This window comes from Pelophylax lessonae (genome assembly GCF_965119305.1).
Source record: "Pelophylax lessonae genome assembly, chromosome: 2".
Classification (NCBI taxonomy): domain Eukaryota; kingdom Metazoa; phylum Chordata; class Amphibia; order Anura; family Ranidae; genus Pelophylax; species Pelophylax lessonae.
In genome coordinates this window covers 573,750,919-573,772,312 of record NC_138769.1, presented here as the reverse complement: position 1 = coordinate 573,772,312, position 21,394 = coordinate 573,750,919, and the positions used below count along the sequence as shown (strand labels likewise).

Genomic DNA, 21,394 nt, shown 5'->3' with positions numbered 1-21,394 from the left:
CAAAATATAACTATTTCATTATTGTTCTTATAAGACCATGTTGTTCCTTTAAAAAGTTAGCTGTTTTTCATTAAAAAAAGAAAATACTGTTTAATTTACCTAATTGTTTTGTTGCTCAAAAAAGTTTGCTTCTTCTGTATCTTTATACTAAAACACTTTGAATTTCCTCTTAGTGCTGGAGACAGAATTACAGTTATTGATGACTCCAATGAAGAGTGGTGGAGAGTAAGTAATATTTAGTGTAAATTTATCCCCAATACAGTGTCGCCAATGGGATGAATTCAACTGATATAAAGTACAGATGTAGCACAAAATATCAATATCTAAAGGTATGTGCAAAGCTGCCAGTTTTCTTGCCATATTCAATATACTACTTGTGGCAACTCTTTAAAGTAACTTATTACTAGTAAAATCTAACTTGCTATATAAATTATATTTACCTGCTCTATCCCCTATCTATTCAGCTGCTGTATCAGATCGCCCCTAGTATGATCACAATTTACTACTCAAATACACACTATATTACCAAAAGTATTGGGATGACTGCCTTTATACACATGAACTTTAATGCCATCCCAGTCTTAGTCATTACGGTTCAATATTGAGTTTGCCCACTCTTTGCAGCTAGAACAGCTTCACATCTTCTGAGAAGGCTGTACACATTGTTTAGGAGTGTGTATATGGGAATGTTGGACCATTCTTCCAGAAGCGCATTTGCGAGGTCAGGCACTGTTGTTGGAGAGAAGGCCTGGCTCTCAGTCTCCGCTCTAATTCATCCCAAAGGTGTTCTATTGGGTTGAGGTGAGGACTCTGCAGGCCAATCAAGTTCCTCCACCCCAAACTCGCTCATCCATGTCTTTATGGACCTTGTTCATGCACAAGTGCGCAGTCATGTTAGAACAGGAAGGGACCATCCCCAAACTGTGCCCACAGCATGAAATTGTCCAAAATGTCTTGGTATGCTGACGTCTTAAGAGATCCCTTCATTGAAACTAAGGGGCCGAACCCAACCCCTGAAAAACAACCCCATACCATAATCCCCCCTCCACCAAGTTATTTGGACCAGTGCACAAAGTAAGGTCCATAAAGACATGGAAGAGTGAGTTTAGGTTGGAGGAACTTGACTGGCCTGCACAGAGTCCTAACCTCAATCCGATAGAACACCTTTGGGATGAATTAGAGCACAAACTGCGAGCCAGACCTTCTCTCCAACATCAGTAACTGACCTCCCAAATGCGCTTCTGGAAGAGTGGTCAAATATTCCCATAGACACACTCCTAAACCTTGTGGACAGCCTTCCCAGAAGAGCTAAAGCTGTTATAGCTGCAAAGGGTGGGCAACTCAAGACTGGGATGCCATTTAAGTTCATGTGCATGTAAAGGCAGGTGGTCCCAATACTTTTGGTAATATAGTAATACAATAGTAATAGTAATATGGTAATACAGCGCTTCAGCCAAAAAATTCATATGTGCTCAAAAAAAGTTCTCTATATCATGCAAACATATACAAAAATTTGATAATATAAAAATAAATACGATATAAAACTTCATGTGTCCATATATAAAATAAATGTTCTATAAAAATTAATGTGTCCAAATACCAATATATATATAAAGTGCAATTACAAATAAAGTGCAAAATGATCTCCAAAAAGTGCACTGTGCTATTAATAAATCATAAAAGTGCAAATGTCCACTTTCAGTGTACTGATTCAAAAATAAAGTGCTCTTTCAATGACCATTGGATGCATCACTGGCAGTATAAAAGAGTTTTATTTGGGTGCTTGGAGACTTGCCCTGGGAAATGTTAGTGTTACTGGATGTGTTTTTAAAATAAAAGAGGATTTATTCTATGGCATTCCTTTTTGCTTTTCCCGTGGCCTGCATGAGTGTATGAGTGGATGGAGAAGGAGATATTATCAAAAGGCCAAGCCCTGAGCCATTGAAGGAGTGGTGTATGACCCTGGTGGATACAGAATGAAGGAAACCCCTGCTGTTTTCTATGAGTGCACTTTGACCCAGGGCTAAGTGAGTCAAACTATCCGGTGAGTGAGCAGTAAATGTGGAGGATAGCCACGTGGTGACGAACAGTGGAAGAGAGGACATTGAATGAGCAATTTATTTTTGATTTAAACACTGAAAGCGGACATTTGCACTTGAATGAGTTCTGAGTAGCCCGGTGCACTTTTTAGAGAAAATGTTGCACTTCATATGAGTCCAAATACCAATATAATGTATGTAAAGTGCAATATTAAGTAGATTTTTATTGAAAATTTAATTTATGTATGGATACATGTGGAGTTTTATAGGGTTTTTATTTTTCTGATATCAAATTTATGTATATGTTTGCATGAATTGTAGAATTTATTTGAGAACATATGAATTTTTTGCTGCACCGCTGTATGTATATATATATATATATATATATATATACAGTGCCTTGTGAAAGTATTTGGCCCCCTTGAACTTTGCGACCTTTTGCCACATTTATGGCTTCAAACATAAAGATATAAAACTGTAATTTTTTGTGAAGAATCAACAATAAGTGGGACACAATCATGAAGTGGAACAAAATTTATTGGATATTTCAAACTTTGTTAACAAATAAAAAACTGAAAAAAAAAAAATGGGGCGTGCAAAATTATTCAGCCCCTTTACTTTCAGTGCAGCAAACTCTCTCCAGAAGTTCAGTGAGGATCTCTGAATGATCCAATGTTGACCTAAATGACTAATGATTATGATAAATAGAATCCACCTGTGTGTAATCAAGTCTCCGTATAAATGCACCTTCACTGTGATAGTCTCAGAGGTCCGTTTAAAGCGCAGAGAGCATCATGAAGAACAAGGAACACACCATGCAGGTCCAAGATACTGTTGTGGAGAAGTTTAAGGCCGGATTTGGATACAAAAAGATTTCCCAAGCTTTAAACATCCCAAGGAGCACTGTGCAAGCGATAATATTGAAATGGAAGGAGTATCAGACCACTGCAAATCTACGAAGACCTGGCCGTCCCTCTAAACTTTCAGCTCATACAAGGAGAAGACTGATCAGAGATGCAGCCAAGAGGCCCATGATCACTCTGGATGAACTGCAGAGATCTACAGCTGAGGTGGGAGACTGTCCATAGGACAACAATCAGTTGTATACTGCAAAATCTGGCCTTTATGGAAGAGTGGCAAGAAGAAAGCCATTTCTTAAAGATATCCATAAAAAGTGTAGTTTAAAGTTTGCCACAAGCCACCTGGGAGACACACCAAACATGTGGAAGAAGGTGCTCTGGTCAGATGAAACCAAAATGGAACTTTTTGGCAACAATGCAAAACGTTATGTTTGGCGTAAAAGCAACACAGCACATCACCCTGAACACACCATCCCCACTGTCAAACATGGTGGTGGCAGCATCATGGTTTGGGCCTGCTTTTCCTCAGCAGCGACAGGGAAGATGGTTAAAATTGATGGGAAGATGGATGGAGCCAAATACAGGACCATTCTGGAAGAAAACCTGATGGAGTCTGCAAAAGGCCTGAGACTGGGATGGAGATTTGTCTTCCAACAAGACAATGATCCAAAACACCAAAACATAAAGCAAAATCTACAATGGAATGGTTCACAAATAAACATATCCAGGTGTTAGAATGGCCAAGTCAAAGTCCAGACCTGAATCCAATCAAGAATCTGTGGAAAGAACTGAAAACTGCTTTTCACAAACGCTCTCCATCCAACCTCACTGAGCTCGAGCTGTTTTGCAAGGAGGAATGGGCAAAAATTTCAGTCTCTCGATGTGCAAAACTGATAGAGACATACCCCAAGCGACTTACAGCTGTAATTGCAGCAAAAGGTGGCGTATTAACTTAGGGGGGCTGAATAATTTTGCACGCCCAATTTTTCAGTTTTTTATTTGTTAAAAAAGTTTGAAATATCCAATAAATTTCGTTCCACTTCATGATTGTGTCCCACTTGTTGTTGATTCTTCACAAAGTTATATCTTTATGTTTGCCTGAAATGTGGCAAAAGGTCGAAAAGTTCAAGGGGGCCGAATACTTTCGCAATGCACTGTATATATATATATATATATAATATACACAAACCTGATTTCAAACAAGTTGGGACACTGTACAAATTGTGAATAAAAATAGAATGCAATGAGGTGGAAGTTTCAAATTTCAATATTTTATTCAGAAGACAACATAGATGACATATCACATGTTTAAACTGAGAAAATGTATAATTTTAAGGGAAAAATAAGTTGATTTTAAAGTTCATGTCATCAACACATCTCAAAAAGGTTGGGACAAGGCCATGTTTACCACTGTGTGGCATCCCCTCTTCTTTTTATAACAGTCTGCAAACATCTGGGGACTGAGGAGACAAGTTGCTCAAGTTTAGGAATAAAAATGTTCTTGTCTAATACAGGCTTCTAGTTGCTCAACTGTCTTAGGTCTTCTTTGTCGCATCTTCCTCTTTATGATGCGCCAAGTATTTTCTATGGGTGAAAGATCTGGACTGCAGGCTGGCCATTTCAGTACCCGGATCCTTCTTCTACGCAGCCATGATGTTGTAATTGATGCAGTATTTGGTCTGGCATTGTCATGTTGGAAAATGCAAGGTCTTCCCTGAAAGAGACGACGTCAGGATGGGAGCATATGTTGTTCTAGAACTTGGATATACCTTTCAGCATTGATGGTGCCTTTCCAGATGTGTAAGCTTTCCATGCCACATGCACTCATGCAACCCCATACCATCAGAGATTCAGGCTTCTGAACTGAGCGCTGATAACAACTTGGGTTGTCCTTGTCCTCTTTAGTCCAGATGACATGGCGTCCCAGTTTTCCAAAAAGAACTTCAAATTTTGATTTGTCTGACCACAGAACCGTTTTCCACTTTGCCACAGTCCATTTTAAATGAGCCTTGGCCCAGAGAAAACGCCTGCGCTTCTGGATCATGTTTAGATATGGCTTCTTTTTTGGCCTATAGAGTTTTAGCCGGCAACGGAGAATGGCACGGTGGATTGTGCTCACCGTCAATGTTTTTTGGAAGTATTCCTGAGCCCATGTTGTAATTTCCATTACAGTAGCATTCCTGTATGTGATGCAGTGCCGTCTAAGGGCCCGAAGATTACGGGCATCCAGTATGGTTTTCCGGCCTTGACCCTCACGCACAGAGATTGTTCCAGATTCTCTGAATCTTTGGATGATATTATGCACGGTAGATGATGATAACTTCAAACTATTTGCAATTTTTCTCTGAGAAACTCCTTTCTGATATTGCTCCACTATATTTTGCCGCAGCATTGGGGGGAATTGGGGATCCTCTGCCCATCTTGACTTCTGAGAGACTGCCACTCTGTGAGGCTCTTTTTATACCCAGTCATGTTACCAATTGACCTAATAAATGTACATATAAGGAACAGCTGGGGGACCAATTTGCTACTTAACTTTTCCGGCCTCTTATTGCTACCTTTCCCAGCTTTTTTGGAATGTGTAGCTCTCATGAAATCCAGAATGAGCCAATATTGGGCATGACATTTCAAAATGTCTCACTTTCAACATTTGATATGTTATCTATATTATATTGTGAATAAAATATAAGTTTATGAGATTTGTAAATTAGTCCATTCCTTTTTTACTCACAATTTGTACAGTGTCCCAACTTTTTTTGGAATTGGGTTTGTATATATGTATATATATATATATATATATATGTATACATAAAATCTAACTTGGACTTGAAGCAGTTGACTTATTAGACAAAGTAACACGTTGCTGTTGTTTATTTTATTCCAACCATTTAGTCATTTAAATTTCACTAAGAAACATATTATTTTTTTAATTTCCCATTAGGGAAAGGTAGGGGAGAAAGCTGGCTTTTTCCCTGCCAACTACATCATCCGGGTGCGTGCTGGGGAGAGAGTTTACCATGTGACTCGTTCATTTGTTGGAAACAGAGAGATTGGACAGATTACACTGAAGAAAGATCAAGTTAGTATATCCTGACCTTTTCTGCATTATTTGTATAGAAGTAGAAAAGACCATCTAAAAAATATTCTATAAGTATATCATGCTTGTACAGTAAATATATTTTTCTTAAGTTCTGCTGGCAAGGTATTGCCTGTTTGAGAAGGAGAAGATGTACATTGTATGAGAAAAGCAAATTGGAGACCTGAATTTCTCATCAAGAATGCTGGTTTACACTAAGCACTTACACACATACACACACTTTATAGAGAAGCACATACAGCTCTTGAACTTTCTGAGTTGAAATTTCTTAATTTTATAGCACTTGTACTTTCTGAGTTGAAATTTCTTTACTCTTTGCATTATCTGGACTGTGCAAGGGAAGATCTATAAGTAAAATGAACCTACATGTCAGAGGTGATTGTTATCCCTGGCAAAGATTCTTTAATATGTTTGCAAATGTAGAAGAATCATTCAGTTTTTTTCTCAAAATTAAAAATGCAACCTTATTTTAAAACAGATAATCAAGTGTTAAAAACAAGCCTATCCATCCATCTGTCTATCCTGGACACAACTCCTAATCTTTGGTAGAATCCACTGGATGCCAAAATGTGGAACTATGTCTGCAACACTTAACCTCTCTTGGTGCTGACTTCATCATCCAGGTGTTGGGTAAAATTAGGAAGCTCAGCAAACTGCCAAACCATATCCGTTATAGTCAGATTAGTAATGGGGGAGATTACCAGGATCACAGCATAAGTAAAGCCTAGCCCACTGCATTAAAACTAACTTGTGTTGGGTCACGCTCTGCTTTAAAGTAAACCTAAGCTTTAAAGTAGAACTGATGACCCACCTTTTTTTTTTTTTTTTTGGATACAGTAAAAGGAGGGTTAACCCCTGTCAGTTTTTTTTTTTTCATTGTTGTCCCATTGGCAAAGTATCCCCTTATTTCCTGTCCCATAGCCACAAAATGAAGTGAGGGGAATTCCTTCAAAGTGAGAGAAATCTCTGGTAGTCACCAAGGTCACCAGAACTAGTGTCCAATTGGAAGTTTTGTTTTCAGTTACAGTTTACCTTTAAGTCCATTTTAATTGTACAGAGGCCAACATAATTAGCAAAGGAGGTCCTGCACAGCTCTGTTTCTAAATCATGCAACCCATATCTGGTATCTAGGATCATGTGACCCACAGCAGCTCTGCATTGTGGGTGGCAGCATTAGCAGTCATCTTACACTTTTATAGAAGCTGCGTTCATGATAAACCATGGTTAAAAAAAGAGGAATCCCAGGGCTTAGCCTGCCTCACTAATGCCTATTTGTGTAAAAATGGACCTTTCTCTAAAGCTTATGTTGACTCATCAAACTTAACCATAGATTATATTTTCTTTGTATTTTGTTTAGATTGTTGTACAAAAAGGAGAGGAAGTAAACGGTTACATCAAAGTTCTGACAGGACGTAAGGTGGGGCTTTTTCCTGTTGACTTCCTGCAAGAAATATGAAGAAGTGAAAGTATGGAGTGATATCTAACAAAACCAGAGAAGCGGAATGTAATTCTCATTAACATTGTGAATGCAGCCACTTGAGGGATGAACTGCTCAGCTGGAGACCAGAGATGTTAGCCATGTTACCGTTATGGACACTGAATTGAGAAAGTTATTAAAAGATGTGTTATTACCATAGTTCTGTCTGAACTTGGGATGTCAATTACTAGATCATCCTCCAGTTGTTGACTTAGAAATGGGTTTCTTCTCATTGGTCCTTTACATTTTTGGGGGTTCAGTTTCCGCCAGCTTTAAAAATAAAAATAAGAATATTCTAACGGAAACTAGTTACCATAAGAAGTGTTTGAAATGTGAATTGTTGGATTTAGCATAACGTGAAGTAAAATTCCACAGTTATTTGATATATTTGGATTACACTTTATTGGCCCCCTGTTCAACAAGAGAGATCTTGAGGGAACAACGACGGTATGCTATAGAGGAGTTGTGCTGCTCACTCACTATGTCTGTATCTCAGTCCCAAGTCCATTGTATTCATGATCTCATATATACTCGCATGTCTGCAGTCACTATGTGTTATGTTACAATTCCTGTTATGCTGTGCTTCAAAACCAACGCAGGACTGGATGTACAGCTTTGCCAAAACATTAAATCCACATGTTTCAAGATCTCATTAGGCAACTAAAACATTTTAATATTAGCTGTAAAGTACATGAAATCTATGCAGTATTCAAATTCTATAGAAAAACAATTACAAACCCAGAACAAAGTCCTACATTTTATGTAATATATATAATGTTGGACATTTCTATGTTTATTGTTATTTATTCTATGCTATTTTTGTTGTGCTGTTGAAAAATGTTGCTGCTCACATTGTGGTTTGATTTAAATATAATACAATAGACAAATCTCTGCATTGTCAAACATGGTTTACGTTTGCCGGCAATGGCGTCAAGTGCAAATATGTCATATAGGTCGCTCTACCTGTATGTTACTAAATGACAAAGTAATTTAGCCAACTGTCCTGTTTATAAGGCTGTAGCAAATAACCTGGATAATTTACGTTACTTACTGTATGCTGGAGATGTTACAGTGAATAAAGTGAGAAACGACTCAACCAGACAACATCTTTGCTACATATTTTTTATCTATGGCAAATAAAGCATTTGGAAGGGTTATATACTGCAGACTTTGTCTTCTATATGTAAGAGAATTTGAAAGCAGAACTTTAAAACAATAGACAAAAAAAATCCTAGATTATTACACTTCAGACTAAAAGCTGAATTAACAGTTTATACATATTGAATAGCCACAGTCTCTCAGCAGTGTATAGGCGCAGGCAAAAATGCGCCCAAACTGCACACTATAAATAAAAAGAGATGTCTGTTCATGGAAAACTGCTGTTTCTGGCACTTTATTGAAAATCCATTGGGCATACAGTTACACAGAAGCTAAATGCTTCTCGTTTGTGCTTAAAAGAGAGAAAATGACGGTAAATAGTGCTAATTATAAATCTAGAACAGACAGTCACAGAATGAGACTCCCAAGTGGCTAGCCATCAATGCCCTTGTCCCAGTAAAAGGTGCTGATGAATTACTTACCTTATTCCTCACTCCCACAGACTTCTTCCATGGTGTATGACCAATTCCCTGAAGTTTTTTCTCAAAGTTTTCTAATGTTGTCATATACAATGCATGGCTAGCAGTTCTGCACCGTACATGAGGACAAAGAGGGTCCAACCATATGCTGGGATTGCAGGAGCGAGGAGAAGAAAATTCATTCAATGCAGGTGCCACAGCACGGGTATAATTTACATGAGCCCAGAGTTTAGCTTTAAAACCATAGATAAAACTTACAAACGGTCCTTTCAAGCTAGCCATCCAAAAAAAAATAAATAAAATTGTCTCCACTACTCAGGTAAATAAAAAACAAAAAAAAAAAGGGGGGGGGGCTTGTTGCATACTTTGCTAATAAATACAGTACATACATGATTATTGTATAGTGTAGCTCTACCCCAGAAGGAGAAACCTGGTAGTTTGGGTTCTCTGTTCCGTGCCTCGACTCTGTGAACAACCTTGGCCCCTTCTGACACACCAAGAGAAAATAGAAACTATAAGGATGCTTTCACACAACCGTTCCAAACAGTTTTTCAGGCAGACCTGATCTAATGATCCATTCATCCCTATTGACCAGCAGGTGTAAATGGACTTGTGTCCATTTACGCCCACGTAGCTCCGACCTGATTTGGTCCACTAAAAACAAACTGAAGGGGATCCATTCCCTTCCATGTAGGTGGACCGGATTGGAGGGCAGTTGGGTGTAAACGGACAGCAGAGTCCGTTTACACCCTGTTGCCAATAGAGCAGAGCGGGTTCTGTCGTGTCCGCTTTGCATAAACTGAGCAGACACGGACCTGTGATTCGTCTGCTCTACTCTGATCAGCAGGGGATCTGTGAGTAAAAGATGTCCTAGAGCAACCTATCTAAAGTGATAGTCCCCTGCTCTCTGCTCATTGAGAATCAAGCGATCAGTTTTCTTTGATTGCTCGGTTCTCAGTCTTAGTGTCGTTGGGGGACAGATACAGCATTGGCTTGATGCTGCATCCACCTAGGTGAGTATGTAAGTTTATTTCTTTTGTAAACTCCATACTTCTCTTTAAATAACAGAAATAAAGTAAATGCCGGTACTGTATAAGTTTTTAAATTTTGTATTCTTTATTGATGCAAATGTTGCTAGGAAAGCATCATGCATATAAAAAAATCTCCTCCCTCCTTACTCCCATTAAAAACCTCCATCTTTTTTTTTGTTCAATAAATTTAATTATATGCTAGGCGGACTGCTAGGAGAGATGCTGCAGAATCTACGAAACAAAGACTATCCTTTAGTAATACACACTATGAAACTGCAACACAATTATACTCTATAATAATAGAAAGAAAGTTATGTTGCCCCCAAGGGTTACAGTGACTAGTTTGTCGTCATATCTTTATTTAAGTCTTTTTCTGAGAATAATTTAATTGACAACTCTGTCTGTTTTTCAAGCCTCTAACCTCTTATAAGAAGTAAATGCATAAATTTAGCTAATTTTTGGTAAAATTTGCATTGATAAAGAATAAAAGAAAAATCTGGCAAATATTCTATCTTCTTCGGTTTTGTTTTAAAGTTAAACTCCAGGCAAACCGTGAAATATATAGATGAAATACATATAAGGAAGCTCTTTAACCTCCTGTCCCCTCCAGCTGGCCCTGTAAGTAGTTCTAAATGCCAGGAGGCAGGTAAGACCTACTGAACATTTGATCACTGGGATTCGCTGTCACAGTGGTCAGATTATCAGGAGCCCATCCTGTCATCTTCCATGCTGTTCAGTCTCCATGCTAAGAGCTTGCAGTGAGTGTACCCTCAGCACCATGAACATCGTTAAGGCCCACCCAGCTACCGCACATATGTGTTACATTAGTATTATTATTATTATGTTACAGGATTTATATAGCGCCAACAGTTTGGGCAGCGCTTTACAATATAAAGGAGAACAGTACAATTACAACACAGTTCAATACAAAAGGAACAGGAGGGCGCTGCTTGTGGGGCTTACAATCTAAAGGTAATTACAAAAGGCAATAGCTGTTGGGGGGTGATATGATGGAGGTGACTCAAGTACAGTTTTTAGGTGGAAATGGGGTAGGCTTCCCTGAATATATTAGCTTTAAATTATCGCCTAAAAGTGGACAGGTAGGAGTTGACCGGACATTCTGGGGTGGGGAGTTCCAGAGGATGGGAGAGGTTCTGTAAAAGTCCTGGAGGTGAGCGTGGGAGGTGGTAACCAGGGAGCTAGAGGACAAAATGTCTTGGGAAGAGCAGAGAGGATAATTTAGCCAATATCTGCAGATGAGGTTGGTGATGTAGCTCAGGGCAGTGTTGTGGATAGCTTTGTACGATGTGGTTAGTATTTTGAATTTTATACATTGGGCTAGTGGAAGCCAGTGAAGGGATTGGCATAGGGATATGATTAGAGAGGCTTCAGGGAGAGCTGAGGTATGAGAATACACGGTTGAGGGTGCTGCTGTTGGAAGGAGTGGGGGTTTGTGTCCATAGTGTTGGTAATAGAGGAGGTTAGGTTGAGGGGTTTGAGAAATGGCTGAGGTGTTAACACTGACTGGAATGTTAACGTCACATTGGCTACATGGTCAGAAAGAGCTTAACTTGTCAAAGTATACATTGGTGTCCTCTCTCCACCCCCAGCCTGCTGATTGCACAGTTAAAGTGAAGCAGAAGACTGATAAGTTCATCCCTCTGCTCTTATCAGCATAATCCTTGTATGCACATTCGAATGTAGCCTGGTCTTCCCCTCTCTCTCTCTCTCTGTTTAAATGTTGCCGTGTAGGGGATTGTAAGAGGCTGACAGAAATTCAAATTCAGGTACTTACCTTAGTTGTATTTAAAAAAAATACATTTAGGCCTGGTTCACATTGAATGCGGCTTTGAAATTGTGCAATTTCACTAGAAATCACACAATTTCAAAGCCGCATGTCAGTGTGACCTCAGGTGTAACTTGGCTGACATCTGTGCGACTTCATGTCTACGCAATTCACACCAAAAATCGCCAAAAGTGATGCAGGAACTACTTTTCGGTGCGGCACCACAAAGTCGGCGATGCACCGATTTGAACAGTTCCATTGCCGACAATATGGTGCAACTTGTCATGTGATTTGACCTGTCAAATCACATGACAAGTCGCACTGGTGTGAATGAGGACTTAATTATGTTGGTTATTATTATAGTTCAGCCTATATTTTATATTGTTTAAAAATGTGGAACTCTTAGTCATTTGATGCTTCCAGGATAACATAGTTTTTGATTTACAATATCAGCCCTTTTTGTAAATGTACTTTACAGGAAGACTGTTACCAGCCGTGTTGACTGTACCTTTTGACAATTACAGACAAAGTATTTATAGAACATTCTTTGAGGGCTGAAAACTGATCAGTTATTAAGCTCAGTCCAAAATAAGCACAAGCCCTTGTGACTTTACCAGCTGTTACCAGTCTAATGCCAGCTTCAGCTAACAAATAGATCTTTATAAGCCAGCTTCTGGATCTATTAGTTGTAAACTCCGTAACTCAGGAACTAAGAACTTTTCTAAATCCTAGCTGTTATTGCTTTCTGTGCTATGACCTTTCCAACTTGGTAAACTGGACACTTCCTATGCTAATGGGAGGGGAGAGGTGATAATCTTCCTGCTCATAGATTATATTGACAGCTGGGATTTAATGTGTGCGTGGATTTAAAACGAAAAAAAAAAAAAAAAAAGCTCTGCGTCATATTTTGGCTGTTGACTTGTCCCTTGGTGTCATCTCAACTTTTAATACACCTTCCTCTCTGGACATAGGATACATTTTTTTCCACTGGAAAATATGAGTGACGATTTTCTCAGTTACATAAATAAATACCTATTGGGATCCACTGTTACCCAAATCATTTGATTTACAACTTCTACATATAGTTACAAGGGTTCTTTGACAAGGTACATAATCTCTATAACCTTTAAAGAAACTCTATTATTTTAATATTGAAAATTGTGACATGAATCTAACTTTGTGATAGCAAAGTGTCCACAATAACTACAGCTATCTGTTTTCCTGGAACAAAACATGTCTTCCGAGCTATAGTAAGACCATTCCATATATCTGGTACAAATCATGATTTAATTATATTCATTTTTGTTAATGATTCTCTGTACACAGGTTAGGTAGTCATGAGTGGCTATGTCATTTACATCTTAATGCTGCAGTGATCCTACAGGTCTGTGCAACAATGGGACAAGGATTGGGACATTGACATTGCCCCTAAGGAGCAATAACAAATACTTGCCACAGTGGAAGTGTTAATTATAAAACATAGAGATTTATAACTTGTTTGAAAAACTCAACGTGACCTGAATGACCCTCTACTCTTTATACTGAACAAAGAGAATGAAGGTGTTTAGTACTCATGTGCTACTTCAGTCCATCATATGAGTTGCACAGTTATTACAGAGTTGCAGCTACAAATGATAAGCATACATTTCCCTTCCTATTAAACTGTTTGTAAAGCCACTTTTTTTCGTTCTATAGTTTCCTCTGTTAGATAACGTGATGCTCCCCAGTGTATGTGATTTATAAAATAATACAGCTTGATACCTTATTTCCAAGCGCCGCTTGGAATCACGTGACTGCCCGCTGGTCTCCTCTCCTGATCTGATAGCTGCAGGGGGAGGGTTTGGGTATCCCCTGCTGATGTCAGCCCGGAGGAGGAGAGGAGAGGAGGAGACCAGCGGCCAGTCACGTGAGCGCTAAGCAGCGCTCGGAAAAAAGGTATTAGGCAGCATATTTTTATAAATCGCATACACTGGGGAACATGTTATCTAACAGAGGGAACTATAGAACGAAAACACAGTTATTTTTACAGCAGGAGGGAGGGAATCTAGGAACAGATAGAGCTGACAGGCAGGGAGAGGAGGGCGGGGGAGAGAACAGAGGAGAACAGAGGAGAGAGCAGGTGACGGAGGCATGTAAACTGACCACAGTGTCAGGGCTCAGCAGCCATGATAAACTGTGGTCAGTTTACAGGGTGGAGGACAGAAGCAGGAATGTCAGCCAGGTATTACAGGTGTTACAGGGGGGGAAATTACACAGCACAAGCACTGTGCTACATAACATGCTTTAAAGAAACAGGATACACATTTTTTTTTTTTTAGGGTAACAAACACTTTAATTGTTTTCCTTAGGCTTAAAGTCATCTAACCTGATCTGCAAAAATTTTGAACATACAATACATTTCTATGCCCAGTTACCAAACAGAACTTCTTGTTCCAATTCACAATTAGAACAAACATAAGTATGGATTCATCAAGATCATCTTGCACTAGTTACCAGCCCACCAGCACCCACTGGTCTACAACATTACAAGGAGACCTGTACAGAGGGCTTATATCACTAACTTATATCAATAGCTCCTTTATTTCTGCATAACAGCAGTACAGCATAAAACATGAAATAGACTTGAAATGTTACTAACGTGTACTTTGTCAAGCCAGGAATATCTAAATGTTGACTTTTTTGGAAGACTTTTGCTGTATTACTCCCAGATTGGATGTAAAATGGTTTGATCTGTCCAGTAAAAAGCCATGTACAGAAAAAAAATATTATTAATATATAGATTTAATATAGCGCCAACAGTTTGCACAGAGTTTTACAATAAAAAAAGGAGGCAGTACAGTTACAATTAATTTCAAGACAAGATGGTTCGTGAGAGCTTATGATATTAAAGAGAGGGGCAAGTGAAACAAAAAGTTAGCAAATATGTGGGCATGAATTGATGGGGAAAGTAGAGTTCGGTTCTTAGGTAGAGACAGGATAGGCTTTCCTTAAATAAATACATTTTCAGACATTGCCCAAAAGTAGACAGAGTAGGAATAGCAAGATAGGTTGAGGTTGGGAGCTCCAGAAGATGGGAGAGGCTTTGGAAAAGTCCTGGAAGCATTATGGAAGGAGGTGATGAGGGAGCTAGAGAGCAGGAGGTCTTGGGAGGAGCAAAGGGTTTGGGTGATAATTGGAAACAGAGTTGGTAATATAAGTCAGAACAGACTTCTGTAAAGTTTTGTATGTTGCAATTATTTTAGATTGTTTTGCTTTTTTCTTGAGCCAAAACCAGCAGTGATGTTGGCAGAGAGGGGTGGTGGACACTGTGCGGTTGTTAAGGTGGATGCTTCTGGTATCAGCATTTATGATAGACTGAAGAGGGGATAGCCTGTGTAAAAGTAGGACAACAAGCAAAGAGTTTCAATAATCAAGGAGAGATGTGAAAAGGAAGTGAGCAAGTAGCTTGGTAGTGGCATTGTTTTGGAAGGGGCATATTATGGAAATTTGAACAGTGATTGAATTTTGGGATTCAAAGGGTAGATCAGAGTCCAGGATTACACCTAGCAACCTAGCAAAGAACTATTGGTGGCAGCACAGGGCTTAGTGTTTATCACTTCTACCTTGCAGCACTGGGGTCCCCAGTGTGAATGGGTTTGATTGGGGAAAATATTATGGGTTTTAAAAAGAGTGAAAGGTTAGTTCACAATGCCTTTGATGTACAGCTGCGGAAACCCACAAACATGCACTTGGCTTTGTTTTCTACTCAAGCATGTACAGTCTGCTCTCTTGCTGTTCTGTGTTCTTCAACAGTGAAATAAAGCAGACTACGCATGCATGGATAAGGAAGGAAGCCGAGGTATCATTCATAAGTTTCCAGGGCTGCGAATCCAACACTCAGTACAACCAGTCATCAGCAGGATGGAGAGGTGAAGACAATATAACGATTAACTGAAAGGTAAACATCCTTTTCCAAAACAGAGCACAGCATGCTAACCTCTTCACAACAGTGTAACACATATATGCGGCGTCCAGAAGTGGGTTTAATCCTAGGTGCCGCATATACAGTATGTGTTCCTGTATTCCTGCGGAAAGAATGCTCAATAGCGTGCCAAGCTTTTATCTAGTTTAGTGAGTGTTATTGTCAGTTGGTGGCAGTGTAAGTGGCAGTTAGCGGCAGTTATTGTCAGCGTTATTGTCAGTGTGTTTTAGGTATTAAAAAGTCTTTATATTTAGTGTCGGTGTGAGAGACTATGACACTAGGAAACTAATGGAAACATTAGGGGACCTAGGGCTAGGAACCCTAGCTGTTGCTCAGGCAATGCCTGAGGGAATGAACCCAGCTTAACTTAGTGGTAATGGGCATGTAGCTGATTGAATCAACAGCAGGTGAATTACCAATCATGAACATATGCCTTGTGGGATAATCGGTAACAGCAGAAAATTGCATGTTAAAGAACCACATGTACAAGCATGCCTGCTGGTCTGTGGGAATACAAGTGACATATCACGACCTTAACTGCTACTCTTGGACAGCAGATTTATACAGAGCGAAGTCTAGCATGGACTTGCCACACATGCTCAACAGCATTGTTATGTCTTTTGAAACTTCATATGTCATCTGGTTGCCAGGGTTGTAGTGGTTAGTCTAATTCTCTCTTTAGTGAGGGGAGCAAATTTGTCCAGGGAGGATGGCAGCAAGTTGTCCTAGACATACAGTAGGTGGCCACTCAGACCCGGGCAGGGGTGAAATTTCATCATAGAGGTAGCCAGAGGCAGAATAGAGAAGAGAAGGGTTAAGTGATGAAGGTTTTTATAGGTAACTGTTTGCTGGTTGGAGGGCTAAGGTGGCGAGGACAGAGAAAGCATGTTATATCCAGTCAGAAAGAGGAAAAGGGGTGTTATATTGTTAGAAAGAAGTATAGAGGCAGGAGAATTCACGATCAAGGGTGTTACCATCAGAGTGAGTAGACATATGTACACACTGTAAAATAAAAAATATATACTCTCGCTATCATGAATATCTGAATAAAAGTGTAAAAAATCTGCAGCTGCTGTGCACAAAGAGCTAATCACTTGTAAACATAAAAACAAAACGATACAGCGCTTGCAACCATATACAACATATATGAAACCAAATTAAAAGTCCAAAAATGTCCAATAAAAATCAATATCCAAACAACATCTCCATATAAAAGTGCTGAAGTGTTCCATATAATAATTCACTCCATGGCGTGGCACACACCCCTCCTGTGTCCCCACTTACCAGAGATAATGGACTCTTAGCTTTTCAGTCTGGAAGTCAGACAAGCTTGGCTCTGATATAGGGAACTGCAGGTTACAAGGATCCAGTAAAAATCTCCCCAACGTGGCTTCTAAATGTTTATAAAAAGATTGGAGCACAAGAGCACTTTTACATGGAGACTGATTTTTATTGGACATTTTTGGACTTTTAATTTGGTTTCATATATGTTGTATATGGTTGCAAGAGCTCTATCATTTTATTTATATGTGCACACTGTGTTAGGTCAAGAGATGGTGTCAGAAAAAAAAGATGAATATTGTGAGCTTCAAAAGATGAAAGGAATAGGGATGGATGTATAGAAATAACTTGAAAAAGACAGGGATAGAAGGATTCCAACTTCATCTTCCTTTCCTCCACTGAGTCTGAGTGAGTCCTGGGGATTCGGGGGAAGCCATCATGAAAGAGGAAGGCTGGAGAGTCAAAGTCAGATTTCTGAAGCCAGGGTTTAATAATGGAAATGAGGTTAAAGGAGATAAAAAGGTCATGGACAGAGCTGAGCTTGTTACATGCAGAGTGGGCATTCCGGAAGACACATTAGAAGAGGGGCCTGGTTCTTGGAAGCAGGGGAATAGAAACTACACAATATGGATTGCAGCTGCTGTTACAAGAGGAAATGAAAGGTAAATCGTGGATGGCCAGGGTAAGGGTAAAATATCCCCAGCTGTAAAAGCAGGAGGGTGAGGGGAGAAATATGGGAGTGAATTTGATGAATGCGCATGCCCAAATGTCCTGGAGGTTATGTCAGCATATGGGTTCAGAATGTTAACAAGTATATATATATATATATATATATATATATATACACAGTATATAAAGAACAGCGGTAAAGGAACACAAATGTAAGAAGAGAGTACACTGTTGTGGGAAGGAAGGATAGAGATACTATATCACAGGGTGGAAAGAGTAGGAAGCACACTCAGGAAAAAAAGAACTGAATGGGGGAAACAAACATAAATCGATTACACAAGGATCAAAATTTGTCCGGTTCGATTCATGTATGGGCAGGCTGATTATACCCAAGTCCATCCATTGATCGACTTGGGTACGAACAGCCTGTCAGATTGTTCGTCATGTGATTACTACCAGCGGCTATAGTCGCTAGCAGTAATCATTGTATTCTGCCAGTCGGGAAAGCTCCCTGAGCCCCCCTGCTGGCAGAATACAACAGCGCTGTGGGAGGAATTCCCCCATCAATACTGACTGTGTGGATGGGGGAATTATGCCATTTTCTGTCCTTCCACCGAAAGAAAATCGAGTCATATATGGCTTGCTTTACTTACAGACTGTCCAGAGTGGGGTATTGTTTGTAGATATATTCTTGTTTCTACCTTTAAACTGCTGTATTAAACTGTCTACCACTTACAGAATGTAGAAATTTTTATAGCAGAGTTCCTGAGCCCCCTTGGCAGAATGCTTTCCCCAAGGGATATGCTACTTAAAGCAGATCTTCAACCCAAAGCAAACTTCCTTTAACTCCACCCCACCTTCACTCCCTTACACAAATATTACAATTTTTTTTTTCTTAGTTTTAATTTTTTTTTTTCATTAAAAAGATTTCGGTCCCACCTCCATGCACTTCACTCGCCTAGGCAAATGATGTGCATTATACTCCCTGCGCCTCCTGGGATACGCACATCACATATCCCAGGAAGCATCGTTTTTCATTCACATAATGAGGAGGAGTGTGCCTAGTGGCGCTTCATCAGAAGGTGTGCTGGTTGAGCCCGGAAGAGCCAGCAGCCTCCCAATGACATCACAAAAGAACATGGCGGTGCAAGACCCGAGTGGTGGTAGAAGAGAACAGAATCTCGGCAGGACAATGCTGGATCCACTTGGTAGGTGACATCTGAACTGTGCATAACCCACAACCTGGTAAGCAGGGGTGAAAAAAAGTGGGGGGTGTAGCTCCTCGTAAATTTTTAGGGATATGGGATGGGGAGAGTCTGTCAATTTATCAATTAGGAACAGGTAAGAAACACATGGATGAGTAGCCTTACCCCCCCCCCCCAGGGGCCGCTGAGTATTGTTGGTACAGTATTCAATACTGAGCCCCAAGCAGAATGCTATCCCTGCTGACACTACTGAAATACCTTGGCCAGGCGACTCCCTGGCTAGCACAAAAAGAATAAATACACACACACTGGGGAGGTAAATGCTTGGCTTGTACTGATGTCAATGAAATGGCAAAGCAGTTGAAAGAAAACAATTGGCTGAGTTTTTCAAATGGCAAAACACCACAGAGAAAAGGCAATATAACTCAATACAATAAGACTTTAAGCCACACCCTCCCGTCCTGCAGGTCTGAAGATTTAAACGTTAGCTCCCAAGCTGAGCAAATTTCCGAAAGTGAGCAAATGAAAAGACAAACAAAATACAGGGCTAACTCACTTGCAGGCTCTCAGAGAGAAGAGTCAGGGTTTAACGCTCAAGAATTTAGGCAAGTAAATGTCCCATAAGGTACCATAAACATGTGTAAGAGCTAGTTGGGGCCCATACGTTGGTGCACAAAAGGGATGTAGCATTTGTAATCTGTTAGAAGTGTGTCCCTTTAAATGGATTTGATAAGCTAGTACCTTCCTTTGATAAGCTAGTACCTTACCTTCCTGGAAGGAAGGGCGCGCAGGGATATTGCCTGACAAGGATAGAGAAGGGGGAAGTCTCTGATATCCTGCAGGCAGTGTTAATATAGGCAGAAAAATGTGGTAAGGTGCAGCACTGAATGGGCTATTGTGTATGTGCTTGAAGGTAGAGGCCTGTACTTTTAACTGTTCTGAACTCAAGCAACTGGATACAGCAGACAAACTTGAAATTACGGCACCATTGTATGGGTTAGGAACCCTCTCCACTGGTCCTTTAGCGCAGGAAGACAAAGCAATGACCTTCCAGTTGGAGGTAGGCCTATTTGTCCTTCGTAGGTATGACTGCGAAGATGGCGATGACCCGGTCCATCTGCCTGCAGGCTCTGCTAACCTGCTTCCTCAGGTTGACCAACTCTCATCAGCTCTCAGCTTTGGCAACTTACTGGCTCGGTCCAATCCAACCTGGGTCCATGTGGATCCACTCTGCTCTTTCTTTCATATCTGGCCTCCAACACAATCCCTCCCATCTATCCCCCTGTTCCCAAGCTTTTTCCTTTTTAAATGCCCCCCCCCCCCCCCTTTCCAGTCCCCTTGAGCTGTATAGTTCAATTTCAGCTAATCTTGATGAAAGAATCCTGCTTACAGCATACAAGCGTCCCCAGCATTCCAGTATGGGTTGTGTAATAACTAAATTGCGGAGCACTGCCACCTTGTGGCCAAATACAGTTCTGCATAACACTAACATTGCACAGTGTTACAGATGAATAGGAAACCTTTACTCTAAGACAGGCTACGGAAACAGGCCAGTGCTACAAAGATAACATTGACTCTCTATTCAAACAAGACAACAGGATGGTAAATCTATCTGAATAATATAGATATAATTTAACAGCTGTAGGTAAAAATTGATGTACCATATTAAAAGCAGATTACAGGATGTGTTTCATACAGACATTCGGTAAGGTGGTGGTTAAGGCTGAACTCTAGGTATGAGTTTTATTGCATAGTTACATTTGTCCAGCTTGGACCAATATGATAATACACCAAAATTCTCTGTTTTATGCAAAGTTTGTACAAGAAATGTTCAATGGGGTATATCAGTGTGCAGGGGGATTCAGATTTTTCTCTGTGTCAAGAGGCTTCCCATTTGCATAGTAACTATAGGGGTAGCTTGCTTGGCAGCACCACCATTCACAGAATGCCTTGTATTTTTCAAATGAATACATAGTGTTCTCTGATTTTTTACGAGGTGAAGCGGCAGACCAGTGACTTCATGATCGCCATCTTGTTCAGTCAGGAAACCCCTTGTATTAATTGAAAAAAAAAATGTAAAGCATTTTGTGCAGGAGGGCGATACTGAGTGAGTGACCTCCTGTATTTACTATGCAGAAGGAAGACCACTCAGCACAGGACCTGAAAGATCTTTGCTATCACTGTACAAGGATTTACAGCTTCAATGGCGATCGCCCAGGTATGTGATGTGCATGACATTGGTCATGTAACAATGCAATAAACATCATATCCAGAGCTAAGCTTTAAATATCAATGTATATGTGAAGGAGCAAAGAAAATATGATGAGAAAATGAATGCATGATTTTTGGCATGTTAAACTGCCCTATCATTTATGAAAGTGTCTTAACCGCTTGCCGACCCCCTGCAGCAA

At 40.0% G+C, this 21,394-nt stretch overlaps 1 protein-coding gene across 2 annotated transcripts in view; it reads left to right on the top strand.

Annotated features, from left to right (window-relative positions):
* The window catches only part of STAC3 (SH3 and cysteine rich domain 3), a gene marked incomplete at its 5' end in the record, with an annotated part of 183,657 nt that extends 175,025 nt beyond the window's left edge, over positions 1-8,632 (top strand). For both annotated transcript variants that reach the window (XM_082247152.1, XM_082247151.1), the window contains 3 exons: positions 174-225; positions 5,841-5,978; positions 7,354-8,632. In XM_082247152.1, coding sequence (XP_082103278.1) covers positions 174-225; positions 5,841-5,978; positions 7,354-7,452 — 289 coding nt within the window. In that variant the 3' untranslated portion in view covers positions 7,453-8,632. The remainder of the gene's footprint in view (positions 1-173; positions 226-5,840; positions 5,979-7,353) is intronic.
* Between the last annotated feature and the right edge of the window lie 12,762 nt (positions 8,633-21,394).